Source organism: Arvicola amphibius, chromosome 1 (genome assembly GCF_903992535.2).
Source record: "Arvicola amphibius chromosome 1, mArvAmp1.2, whole genome shotgun sequence".
In the NCBI taxonomy this organism is placed as follows: domain Eukaryota; kingdom Metazoa; phylum Chordata; class Mammalia; order Rodentia; family Cricetidae; genus Arvicola; species Arvicola amphibius.
The window spans coordinates 137,178,529-137,192,510 of record NC_052047.1 but is presented as its reverse complement, the minus strand read 5'-3'; the positions used below and the strand labels follow the sequence as shown (position 1 = coordinate 137,192,510).

General features: G+C 47.1%; 1 protein-coding gene across 2 annotated transcripts in view; it reads right to left on the bottom strand.

Moving 5' to 3' along the window:
* The window catches only part of Dock1 (dedicator of cytokinesis 1), a 504,121-nt gene that overhangs the window by 40,825 nt on the left and 449,314 nt on the right, over window positions 1-13,982 (bottom strand). For both annotated transcript variants that reach the window (XM_038330219.1, XM_038330227.1), the window contains exons 38-40: window positions 13,366-13,485; window positions 2,173-2,262; window positions 1,351-1,455 (exon numbers count right to left, since the gene is read on the bottom strand). In XM_038330219.1, coding sequence (XP_038186147.1) covers window positions 1,351-1,455; window positions 2,173-2,262; window positions 13,366-13,485 — 315 coding nt within the window. The remainder of the gene's footprint in view (window positions 1-1,350; window positions 1,456-2,172; window positions 2,263-13,365; window positions 13,486-13,982) is intronic.

Below are 13,982 nucleotides of genomic sequence, written 5' to 3'. Positions count from 1 at the left end.
AGATTTTGATCCACCTCACCTGGGTGTGAGAACCTAAATCTGATCTCCTGGAAGGGCAGGCAGCGAGTACTCATAACTGCTGTGAGATAATGCTCGTACACTGTAAAGACTTGTCACTTCTATTGGTTTAATAAAACACTGATTGACCAGTATCCCAGGCAGGATATATAGGCAGGTTGACCAGACTAGAAGAATTCTGGGAAGAGGAAAGGCAGAGATGCAAGATGAGAATGCTTTACTGAGAAAAGGTACCAGGCCACATGGCTAAATATAGACACAAATTATGGGTTAATTTAAGTTGTAAGAGCTAGTTAGTAATATGCCTGAGCAATAGGCCAAACAGTTTATAATTAATATAAGCCTCTGTGTGTTTCTTTGGGACTGAATGGCTGCGGGACCAGGAGGGACAGAAACTTCCATCAACACAAAACTTCTGTGCCATCTTCCAGACCCTAAGTTCTAGTTCTAGTCGTGGAAGTTGAGGAAATTCTGGAGCAAGATGGTGGTGATGGTTTCTGTGTATGTGTGCTTATGCCACCGAAATGCACAACTAAAATGCCCCAAACAGTAAATTATAATATGTGTGTGTTTATGTGTATGCACGTTCATGTGTATATGTGTGCATGCATACCATAGAGTGCATGTGAAGATGAGAGGAACCTTGGGTGTTGGTCAGTGCCCTGGACCTTGTTGAGGTCGAGTCCCTTGGTTGTTTACTGCTGAATATACCAAACTAACTGGTCATGAGCTTTCAGAGGGTCTCCCGTCTCCATCTCTTATCTTTTGGTAGGGGTGCTGGCTTTATAGGTGAGTGCCATTGAGTCTGGCTTTATGTAGGTTCTGGGGATCTGGATGTAAGTACACTTGTTTTTTTTGTTGTTTCTTTTTGTTTTTGTTTTGTTTTGTTTTGTTTTTTGTTTTTTCGAGACAGGGTTTCTCTGCAGCTTTAGAGCCTGTCCTGGAACTAGCTCTTGTAGACCAGGCTGGTCTCGAACTCACAGAGATCCGCCTGCCTCTGCCTCCCGAGTGCTGGGATTAAAGGCGTGAGCCACCATCGCCCGGCTGTAAGTACACTTGTAACAAGTGCTTTGCCTGAGGAGCCATTGCCCAAGATTGCTATGTATACTTTGACACAATTAAAAACACATACATCTCTGAGGAGAGTTCTCTCGTGAATTCACAAAAGCGTATATGTAACCAGAGTTCTCATATAATTAAAGAAAATATTCTTGGTCTCTCTCTGGCATCCTAGAGGCAGCAAATGACTTTGCTGGGTGAAACACCAAGACTGAAAGGGGTCTCTCTGTTGAACGAGTGACGCTCGCTCAGAACAAGAAGACTCAGACTCACCCGGAGGAACGAAGGGAATCCTTGCCCGTAGTAGCCAACAGCAAAATAGTCTGGCTTGGGTCTTATTACCTTGACGATGTTCTCATAAAACTGCGCCTGCTTTTTCTGGAAAGAAAAATGAAAACTCATTTCAGGGCTGAGCAGAGCATTGGCGCATCCACCCTTCAGGATTCTTCTTGGGGACCTGAGGCTGGCACCTGGGAGAATCTGGTAGTTTTGACATAACTCTTCATACTGTCCAGCAAGGTACCCTAAAACGAGCCACATTTGGTCACCAGTTGTGATTTGGGGGTATTTTCAATAATCCAAGAGGATGATTTTCCTGTACTTTTAGTGTTTGTTTGCTTGCTTTTAAAGGATGCAGGTCAGATGCTAGGAGCATCTCAAGGACAGAATTGTTGTGCTCTCAATTACAGAGAAACATCCCATCATAAACGTGGTCCCCTGCACACAAAAAAGGCATGGCTGAGGAGGCTGCCCTGGCATGATAAGATGCCCTGGCATGACAAGGTTCTGGCCACCACCTATCCGCCTCCTCTTGTTGAAAAGGTGGGGACTTTAAACCAGTTGAAACTCTCAGAGACTCGCACCCAGGATGTCAGTACTTGTTATGCACCTCAATGGGCGTTTTAATGCCTTGGCCTACTTGAGAATAAAAAGCAGATGCTCATGGGCTCCAGTCACCCTGTAGATAAAGGAGAACCGTTTCCCAAGATAACAAAGGGGGAGCAGGTCAAGGCCCAGAGAATATCCGCGGTGGATCCGGACGCGAAGACTGAAATGAGAAAATCTAGGGACAAAACAACCAAAGCGAAGGCCTACCAGCAATTCACTCAGCTGCTCATAATCAAACATCTCCGTTTCGTACTGCTCTGCAAGTTCCTTGCCCAGGGCGATGGCCTCCTCCCACATCTGCGAGTGACAGAGATAAAACAGAGAGACCCAAACATGAATCATGCATCCAGCCTAACAGTGGCATCATTATTCACAATGAAACCTCCAGAAATCCGATAGATTAACAGACACTGCGGGGGGATCATGCAGGAAGCAGACAAGTGTTTTCTAGAGGTTCCCGGCTTTAGCTCAGGACCGGCGGTCTTGACTAACGCACTCAACCCCGGGCTCATCCATCACACCAGCTCTCTCCCCACAGGATGGCGGGCTGCTGGCCTATGTCCTCGCTCTCCAGTAATGGCCGCCAAGGACCATCTGTTAGGGCAGCCTTGGAGCCAGGGAAGAGACACCGCAGGGTGAAGACACATTGCTAGGAACATCTACTACGTGGCCACTTCCCAAATGTTCCCACTGCATAGCTGTCATGTTCCAGAAAGCACGCTGCCAGAAATGCCCATCCAAAGCTTCAGAATGCTTGCTTTTTGCAGATGTCAATCCTGCCAGTATTTGAAAAGGGACTTCCCTATGGCAAATAGTTTGAGGTGCTTCTCCAAGTAACTTACTTTTAAAAGCACATATAAATTTTACTTATTTTAATTGTGTGTGTGCATGTGCGCACACACACACACACACACACACACCACGTGAATTCCAGTGCCTTCTGAGGGTGATGAAGCCCACTAAGGCTGGAGCTATAAGATGCTGTGAGGTGCCCAGTGTGGGTGCTGGGAACTGAACTTGGATGAGCCATCTCTTCAGCCCCTTATCATCACCATGACAGCATTTATTTTTCAAAAATGTGGATAAACTTTTGACACAGAGTAGTTATTTCCCACGGGAAAGGTAAACTAGGTGGACTGAGAAGCATGGTGGCATTCGGATGTAGAAACTCCCCTAAGATGCCTCCCAGTTGCTGCCTACTCTCCTCCTTTGGGCTTCAATGACCCAGAACTTTCTCTAGCATATTAAAACTGGAACATGCTTGCCTTCCCACCCTGGACGGTATTCCCCCAAGGGCAAGGGCTGGGTGTCACTCCTATGAAATTTGAGGACGTTTGCCACTTGCTCCTCAAGGCTCAATACACAGAACTGAACGCTGATAGGAAACAACAAAGTTCAGGCAGTTCTCACCAAACTGCAATCTTTGCCTCAAATGTCTACATTTCCACAGAGCTGTTGTTCCCAAGGGTTCACAGCCCTACTCCTCATGGGAGATGCCCATTCCTGCCCACTGGGGACAACCCCTCCTTGACAAGGGCATAGATCAGTGGGTTCCCTTTGGGGATCACATACCAGATAACCCGCTTATCAGATATTTACATTATGATTCGTAACAGTAGCAAAATTACAGTTATGAAGTAGCAACAAATTAATTTTATGGTCGGAGGTCACCACAACATGAGGAACTGCATTAAAGGGTTACAGAATTGGAAAGGTCGAGAACCACTGCCGTAGATGATCATGGTGGGAGCGAAATAAAAGTGGGGCCTTTTAGCAGCATCTAGATGATGCTGTCCATGATGTCCAGCCAGTCATCTGTGCTCCCTGGTTTGAGCTCTCCAACCACCCACCTGGGTAGGGGAGTATCATATCCAGGCTGTAGATCAGAGAGGGAAGGAGCTTGCTCAAGGTAACGCAGCAGATGCATGGAAGACTTGCATTCTTACTCTTGCAGATTGCATGCCAGGGCTGTGGCTCAGCACACTCCCGGCACAGAGCCCGGCATACTGTCTGCTAGAATGGGCCCACCACAGGCTTTGGGTATTATCGACTCATTCAACTAACTGAAGGGCACTTCTATACTTACATCCCTCAGAGACACTCTTTTCGTACCTATTATTTTATAAGCTATTCCCCTTTGCCCCTCTGTGGGTTTTGAGACAGCATCTCATAGGGTCCCAGGCTAGCCTCCAATTCACCATATAGATGAGGATGACGCTGAACTCCTCAGTCTTCGGCCTCCACCTCCCAAGTGCAGTGGATGGCAGGAGTAGGCATTTATGTCCAATACCACTTGGTATTCTTTTTTTTTTTTTTTTTGGCTTTTTGAGACAGGGTTTCCCTGTAGTTTCTAGAGCCTGTCCTGGAACTAGCTCTTGTAGACCAGGCTGGCCTCGAACTCAGAGATCCATCTGCCTCTGCCTCCCGAGTGCTGGGATTAAAGGCGTGCGCCACCACCGCCTGGCACCACTTGGTATTCTTGATGAAGAAAAAAAGATGTGGTTCTGAATCAATGGTTGTAGTTTGAATAGTTTGAAAAGCAAAGTATAAGTGTGTGGCTTGTGGGTTTCAGATACAGGGAGACCTGCCTGAAGCAGAGTCTAGAAGGGTACAGGGACGCAGTATCAAGGGTCCGCACTTCATGCCTGTTCCCTTTGGTCCATGTTATCTCATATTCTCTGTGTACCCACATCTGGACTTCCAACATCCTCTTCTGGAGCCTGAGCTCACAGAGCACCCTCCCCTGTAATGTTTCTTTTAGGCACCAGTGACCCCTACCTCCCTCAGCATATTTCCACTTCAAAGACAACACTCTCTTTCCTTGTAGGTCTCCTGCAAGCTAATACACCTTCTCTTAGCTGCTCAGAGTTTTCAGACTTCTAATTCATTCCCGACCAAAAGCTTAATCTGTCTTGATCCTAAATGACAGATGAGGTGCTTTAGATACATAGCCAAGGAATTGTTTTTAAAAGAAATATAGGTCTCGAGTAAATATCTTATCCTGCTCACCCCGAGGTCTCACGGCTGTGTTTTCTATCAGATTTTCTATAAATACGCAACTCCTTTCCATGCCCCTCCACTTGTGTTAAAGGATTCCACACTGGGCAGATTTTCATCTATCTTTAATTGGACCTGGGCTCTACAGGGAGTGTGGGCAGTTCAGACTTCCAACACGAATGCCTAGGAAAATATTTCAGCGTCACAGAGGAAGCAGATTCAATATGATCTAGATTTAGATTGTCTCAGTGCAAGAATCACTTTGACCTTTGGTGACTGAACCCGGGCTCAGCTCCATTCTTACAAGAGCTACAGGCTTAGCAAGCTTGAACAGCTCCAAATGAAAATGCCTGGATTCGCAGACAACTTCATTTTCTGATCTGAGGTCTGTAATCCAGTTCACGGCATCTAGGGAATTGTTGGCTACCGCCTGGAGGGGCTCTTTGGCCTCTGTGCCCTTCCCACTGGACAGGTTCTTCCCTCTTCCTGAGATGGTAATCTTTATTGTCCTCCTGGACCTTGGTTTCAGAATCTCTCATTTCTTCAAGCCCCCCCTGCAGAAATCTTTCTTTTCTGATGAAACACCTTCCTCATTGCTATGACAGTGGCAGCAGAAGGGGTTGGGGAGACGGTGCCAGAAGGAAAGTGGGTGGCAGCCACCGAAGATGACCTGTGTTCAATTCCCAGAACCCACACATAAAGTCAAGTAAGGGGCTTGGGAGACAGCTCAGCAGGTAAGAGCACTTGATGTGCATGCAGGAGGAGCCGGGTTCAAATCCCCAGCATTCATGTAGAAGAGCATGGCATGGTCTCACACAACAGTAACTGCAGCTCTGTGAGGGGACAGAGACAGGAGGATCAGTGGGGCTTGCTGACTGCCATCTAGCTTTATGTTACGTGGGAGATCTTGTCTCATGGGAATAAGGGGGAAAGCACTGGAGTGAAACATCACCCCCCCCCCAAAAGTGGTGGTAGAGAATATAACAGGCGTTGACTTCTCATAGGCAGGTGTGAAGTGGCTGACAAGGAGGCAGACCCTCCAGGGTGGTGGAGCAGCAGCAGATGGAGAGACAAGTGTCACCAGAGATAGAAGGCCCTTCATCCTTCACATGGCTGACTCACCAGGACTCCCACGCGTGACTCTGGTTTCGTGCACTCACCAGCTGTGCCCAGCTCACTAGCAAAGAAGTTTTATGTGAAGCTTGACTTTCGGCCATTTTTCTACCGCTCATCCGTTTTCCCTGGCAGTTATTGGGAAGAGTCACACTCAATTACCTCCTGAATTTCCAGAGTCCCACACAGCTTTCTGGTGTTTAATGGATGAGGATCAACGGTGTGGAAGAGGCCACAGTTTTGCTTGAGGTCCCTCCGCACCAGAGGGAACAAGTGGCCGGGGACCAGCAGGAGGCCTTCATGCTCAGTGAGCACCAGTCTAGTCCCCAGAGCTGAACAAGGGACCATTTGCACGTGTGAAATAGATCTACCCATGTCCAGCTGTGCGCCAGACTCAAGAAAGGCTTTGCTATTTATCCAGTCTTAGGGGAGTTTAATGCTAGCCATGGATCCCTTGAGTCTACCTCTGTCTCTTTGTCTGTGTACATCAGGGTGTGGAGTGGCTTGGGGCACACACTAGGCTGGTTAGTGGAAAAACTTCCCTGTGTTCCTACAGGTTAAAGCACAGTAGCACTGTTCTTGGCCCTAATGCTTTAACAACAAAGAGTTCCCTTTAATAGCATCAAATCACAAAGAACCCAAGCGACCTGAACACTCAACACGGGTTTGGTCTGATGAGACAAACTCTGGCTCACTCTGAGAGCCTACAAAGCCTAGGCATGAACTTATGGCAGGGTTCCACGAGGCTTACCCACGGCCTTCAAAGAGGGGACATCACAGGATGTGAAAGCATCAGCCTACTTAGAAATAAAATCCGACCATCTCACCAAAAATGGAAACGCATCTCCAAACTCCTATTTACAGCTCACAAGACGAGGCAGACTGCATGTACTTTCTCTCCTCCATCTCCAAGCAAGGCACAAGGTAAAGCGTGAACCTCATCAACGAGATCTTATTTATAAGAAGAAATAGACCTCTAGTTGGAGATAGCCACAGCTCCACGCATCATCCGGGCCATAGGTTACGTATTGTCTTTGTTAATGGCCGACGGGGGGGGGGGGGGGGGGGCGGGAGGTCTGGCCTTCAGAAACTCGGAGTCACAGCCTCCTGGGCTTGGGAGCGGCGCCCATCCTCTCCCAATAGCGTGGCTGCTATTTTCAACTCTTGTCCTCCACAGAGAAGCCTGGTAATTTTCAGTGAAGTACTCGGATTAAGGGCTTTATTGAAAATTACTAGGCCTCAGCCAAACACAATAAGACAGACAATTTGGAGCAGCTCAGAAAAGAGCACTCGCCTCCCCAATAAAGCTGAACAGAGGGTTTTGCGGGGAGAGGCCCAGGTGGGTGAAAGCGGAATGGGAAAGGAGTCTGCAGTAATTGTTGGGCCAAGGAAGGAAGAAATGTTGGAGAATGAAAACGAGAGTGAATGGAAATGACATTTTGTGGAGAGAAAGGAAGAGATTAAGATGCCAAGAGCTAGGCTGAAAGTCATTCAAAACTGTAAAGAACGGAAAAGCAAAACTAGGGTAGCGATTTTGTATGGGAGAAACACGGGAAGCCAGCAGGTCATAATTTACTGGCCAGAGTGACCAATATAAAAGGATGAAAACGGCTATTGACCTTGCAGGTGTCATGGTGCAAGGTAGAGAGGGGAGCTTTTTCTGACTCCACTCTTAGCCTAGCCTGACGGTCAAAGCTTCCCTGCACACAGGATGTAGCTGTAGGCCCAAGAATGGGGTCTTCCTCTTGGCCCACCAGCGACACACTGGTACAAGTCACACTGCCTGTGTGGAAGGAGCTGCGGGCAGGCCTGCTTTTCGTCCTGCCTGGCTCCCACATGGCTAGCTTAAAACCCAAAATAACAACACAGAAACTGTATTCATTTAAACGCTGCCTGTCCCATTAGTTTCAGTCTCTTTTTAGCTAATTCTCACATCTTGCTTTAACCCATATTTAGTAATCTGTGTAGCACCACAAGGTGGTGTCTTACCGGGAAAGATTCAGCATGTCTGACCTGGCGGCTGGCTCCATGGCGTCTGTCTCAGAGAGGAGAGGCATGGCGACTGACTAACTTCCCTTCTTCCCAGCAGTCTGTTCTGTCTACTCCACCTATCTAAATCCTGCCCTATCAAAAAGCCAAGGCAGTTTCTTTATTAACCAATGAAAGTCCTCCATCATGCCTGGGATGGTCCAGGCCCACCTTCCCCTGGGTTATTACCCAAAGCCTCAACAGCGCATAGCTCAAGGGTTTACTCCATGTTCATAGAGTAAGCACAGAGTGAAGATTTCCTTAAGTGCAAGGAAAACCAGACCAAAGGAGACAAACTATTTCCACGGGGCTGTGCTTCCACCGTGGTCTGCTGAGACTGAGGTATCATTTAGCTTCAATCTTATCACCCTATTAAAAGTAATTTTAAAATATTTTCATGATATTTTATCTATTTTATGTATACACACATACTCATACAAATGAATAAATGTAATAAAAATTTTAAATGCATTTCTAAGTGCAAGATCAAACAAGGCTGAGTGAGGTTTAAATGCTTATATGCATGCATGCATGCGCACATGCTCAGACATGCACGTGGCAAATCTCATCTGTGTCAGGTCCTCCTGCCAGGTCCTCCCGCCTGCTTGCCTGCTCGCCCACCCAACAAGCTGCCACTGTCACTCAGACTGAAGGTGGCTGCTTTTATCAGACAAATAGGACTCTGTATAGAAATGGCCAGCCCTTCTCTTGTAGGGATCCGCCTTTGTCCCATTAGCAACCTCTTCTGTGAGGGAATGTGGGGCTGGGGGCTGGTACAAATCTAGTCCAAGACTCAGGATGGAGGAGAATACTAACCGAATGCATGGCTAGGACACTCATGGGGGACTGATGGAGCAGTGTAGTGATACTTCATTTGTATTTTAATAAATAAAGCTTGCCTGAAGTTCAGAGAGTAAGAGAGCCACACTAGTTTGCCACAGAAACCGATGGTCGTGGTGCACACCTTTAATCCCAGCGCTAGAGAGGAATATAAGATAGGAGGAGACAGCTCTCAGTCTCAGTCTCATTCTGAGATTCCTGGAGGAAGGATCGCCATTTCAAACTGTGGTAGAGGTAAGAGCCAGTGGCTGGCTGTTTTGCTTTTCTGACCTTCAGGTTTAACCCCAATTTCTGTCTCTGGGTTTTTATTAATCGTGCTACAGGGCACAGCTGATTCTGACAGGGTGTCAGGTATGGGGAAGAAGGGTTATGCATTTGAGGCCTCCCTGAGACTCAGCGATTGGCTCAAGAAGCAAGGTCATACAATTGTATGAACATCATGGCACACCAAAGTGATGGAGCCTTTTCAATCCCAAGGTGTTCATTGCCCCAGCAGTGGCCAGAGAGGACTCGGCTGTGAAAAGTGACTGTGTTAATATTCTGGAGTACTGGGGTGTACGGCAGGGGGATAACGACAACTCTGTACTTTTGGTCCAGTTTTGCACTAAATTTAAGCTATTTCCTAAAAACACACTTGGGACAGTGACATAGCTCTGGGGGTGGAGGCCCTTGCTGTCAATCTTAAGGGCAAGAATTTGACCCTGGGACCCACGTGGTGGTAGGGGAGAGCCACTCCTACAAGTTTTCCTCTGGCCTCCACAGGCTGATGGTCAGGCTAGCCTTTGAGCATGTCTGTGAGGGACTGCTTTCACTGGTGTGGAAAACCCAACCTAAATCTGTCAGACCAGATAAAAGCACATGGAAGAAAGAAAGCTTTGCTGGTTTTGTTCCACTGATTTTCAGTCTCATTGGTAAGCTCATCTACCCTGCTGTTGTTGTTGCTGCTGCTGCTGCTGCTAATTCCTTCCCTGATATTAGAACCAACTTCTTTAGGCTTCTGATGTGGGCTGAAGACCAGCAGTTATTCAGGTATCCAGCCTCATTTGCTGAGCAACTACTGGGCTCTCAGCCTCTCTGGTGTGAGAATGGCATGGCTAGACTACTCTGAACACACCCAGAAGCCAATCTAATACGCCCCGTTCTAGTATATGTTCATTCTATTGGCTCTATTTGTCTAGAGGACCCTGACTAATACCGTCCCCCATAGGCTCATGTGGCCTCTACATGGTGGCGTGGTTTTGGAACATGAAAGAACGTTTACAAGTGCTTGAGGAAGTAAGTCACTGAGCATGGGCCTTGAGGTTTGGTAGCTCAGCCTCACTTCCTGTCTTCCCTCTGCTTCCTGACTATGGGTGTAGTAGATGCAGCAAGATCAGCCACCCTATGCTGCTGCTGAGCCTTCCATGCCATGTTGGACTGTAGTCTTTCTTAAGCTATCATACAAAATAAACCCTTCCCCTTTTAAGTTGCCATTTGTAAATACTCATTCAGAGCAGGGAGCGAAGTAACCAGTGCAATGCCCAAGTCAGAACCTAGTGGAACCAGGAGGCAGGAATTAAGAGGAGTGAATGGGTAGCTGGTGACAGGAGCTTCTCACCCCCTATTTAACATTCTGGTGGAAATGTCACAGGCTCTCAGAAATGGCTTTCCAATCTTGTCGTTTTATCAATACAACTGGAATGGCAGCTGGGAATACGGCCCTTCCAAGCTCACTCTAGCTCAAGGTCAGCCAATGGGATAGGTCACCACGGCCTTCTTTCTGTTTCCACAACACAGAGACATCTGAGGACAGTCCCTTCTACCAGCTCTCCTTTTTTGTCTATACTATTTTGTCACATGGATTCTTTAATTTTTTTTTTTTTAAGCCAAGCTTTTCAACCTCAGCGCTATTGACATTCTAGGCTGGATGTTCTCTGTGCTGGGGACACCCTGTGCATTATGGGAAGCTCAGCTCCACAGGCTCAGATTCAGCCATGAGATTGCTAGTGACACTGGTCCTCATTCATGACAACCGGTGCCCTTGCAGATTGCAGTTGGGTACCAATGTTCTAAATTGACAGAATTCTTTTTTTTGTCCCTTTATGTGATTTTTTTTAAAGATGAACTACTGTATAGAAAAAGTTAGCAGGTTATATTTTGTTAAAACAAAACAAACAAAAAACCAACCAACCAACCAACCAACCAACCAACCAATCAATCAATAAGAAACACTCCTGTCTTCTGTCTCCCATCTCTGAAGGCCAACAGTCCTATTGAAAACGAGCCATTCTCACGGCAGGAAGTGCTGATAAATGCTGGACATTCATTTCTTTGGTCATCTAGCCTCCACTCAATAAGCACGCAGCAGCCGCTGTTCTGAGCTCTAGGCATGCTGGGAGAACAAGTGAGGTCTGTTAATAGTGGTCCTCGCCTCTTTGGTGAGCTACTACAGAAGCATGACTGCAAAGCTCTTAGAGAAAATAAAAACAAAGAAGACAGAGGGTGGTTTGAGGGTGAGGAAGAGGTGACTTTTATGCTGAGATAGGAAGGAAAGAGCTCTTGGGTGAGCAACGGATCACTATTAGGCAGAGCAAAAGGTTGGTATATTCCAGACTCCAACAGAGTGACTAGAACACAGGGTAAGGAGGAGGGCAGAAGAGAGGAAGGTGAAGCCAGAGAAACTGCAGGTCTAAGGCCCTACCGAGCCGCGCTGCTCACAGGGAGCCTGATTGTGGCTACCCCTGGAGGCCTGTGCTCCTCAGCCTTGGCTTCCTGACTTGGCTCTCTACCTGTGCCTCATAGCACCTGGTTCCCCTTCCCCAGCATACCACAAAATCACAGCTTCAGGCTGAGTCCATTGTTTCTCTGTTTCTCTAGCAATTTTCTGATAAATAAGATGTCCTTAGTCAAGCAAAGGGAACACGAGTAGAGGCCCAACAGGGCACGGTTCCCATCTCTACATTCTGATCTACTACAGGGCCAAGCAGAAGTCTATCTTCCAAGTGGCCTGGCTGGGGAATTTGGACTTTTCTCGGTATTACAAATAACAGGAAGCATAGACCTTAGTTGCTCAGAACACTGAGGCAGGAGGATCAAAAGTTCGAAATCAGCCTGAGAAACTTAGTGAGACAGTATTTTGAAATAGAAAGGTTAACAGAAGGAAGGGGTATGTTCCTCAGTGGCAAAGCACATGCTTAGCATGTGTGAGGCCCTCAGTCAATTCTCAGCAACACACACATACATCATGCAAAAAGAAGACACACTATTACTTCAGATACAGAAAAAATCCCGAGCTTGTGCTCACAGAGTCTACCAAACAGTCACTTTTTATAGGGCTTAGTTCCTGCAAAGGACACCAAAGGGGCGGTGTCCCTCTGTGCACTGTAGGAGCTGCTGTGGCTAGAAGTGCATTTCCAGAAAGACACTTGCAGCCCTAAGCCTGGGTAAGAGTCATAAGGAAATGGGCATTTTGGACATAGTTCAGTTCTATGGAGCAAGGTGGGCTCCCTGCCAGGCCAGTGCCTGGTGTCCTCATAGGAGAAGGAATGTAGACACAGATATACAGTGAGCACGGGGAGGACCCAGACAATGGGGTGATGGGTCAGCAAAGGAGCAAGGACCAACAACTGCCCACCATGCCTGCCATAAGCCAGAGGCATACAACACGTAGTCCTGGGAGGCCTTCAGAGAGAGCATGGATTCCAGGCTGAGCTCCAGGCATGGAAAGGCGATATGCTTAAACCATTCAAAGCGTTCTGTCATGATAGTCACAGGAAATGAAACACAAGCTCCTTTTGGCACTCTGCTGGAGTGACGCAGGTCAGCCTTGATGTGACTAAGAAACTCAGTGGAACCCCAGAAGGAGCTTGGGAGTCATCTTGGTTTGATGTTTTTTTTTTTTTTTCAAATGTCAGAGTGCGTCTAGTTTTTATATGACTACACATCTAGCCACAAGGACAGTGACAAAATACGTGACGGCTGACTAAAATGATGGCAGCTTTCCCTTAGCAGAAGTCAACTGAACATATCATTTTTGCTTAAGCAAATTAATCTACAAATTGCCAAGGTGGAACAAAGCCTGTCTCGTCATAGGGTTAATGTTTCAGTGACCACAGAAAAAGTAAGACCCCAAAGGCATACGCCAGGTCCAAGCACACAGATCTATCCAAGCCACTCTCCCAAACCTGGTTACCCAATTAAGAGCTATTGAAATGTCGGATGTCTTCAGGCCTTACTATCCATAGAGGATCTAAAAGAACTATTGATTTTTTTTTTATAAATAAAATGGTTTCTCATAAGTACAAGCTGGAGGAACACGCATACAATACTTTTGTACACAATATGTAACACATTTCTGGTTTTGCAAACATCATGTATTAAGAATTGAGCTTCCAGTGCAGTTGGAGGCACAGGTAAGAGACCAAGGGACAGTGTGTGCCTTACCTTGCCTTTGTCAAAGTAGTGGATGATTTCTTGGTAGAGCTGCTCTTTCAGCTGTCCTTGTGTTGTCGCCTGGAACCCGTCCCGCTGAGTGAGGTGGGCTGCACACACGTCCTCTGACCACTGAGGCAAAAACAAGGAGCGAACAATGCTGAGAAAGGGAAATGTTGAATAATATCACTGAGCACCAAGCCAGGCATTGAGCGTGTGTGTGAGACGGTAATTCCAGGGACCCGGGGCTGCTGTCATTAGACTACCAAGGCCTGGGAATGCTAGGGGTACAACCTGTCTCTGGAGAGACCAAGAAAGACAGATGAGAAGGCAGAACCAGATGTGCCCAGTAGAAAATCATGGCAAAGCATGGGCTTCCAGGCTTGCAAGCAGCTTCACAGTAGCCAGGGGTGTAGTATATGTAGGTGATTGGTGATTGTCTTTAGAGGACAACTAGAGCTTTCTCCTCGGTCAGAAGCTACTGAAAACGTTAACAGACAACGTGTGTGGATCACAGGTCATCCAGAAAGGAACTACATAGGCTAACAAGATCCTTAGGGAGGGAAAGGTACTTCTGTACCACTGGCTGCACCACAAGCAGAGACTGTGGAAGTGCTGGTCAGTTTCTG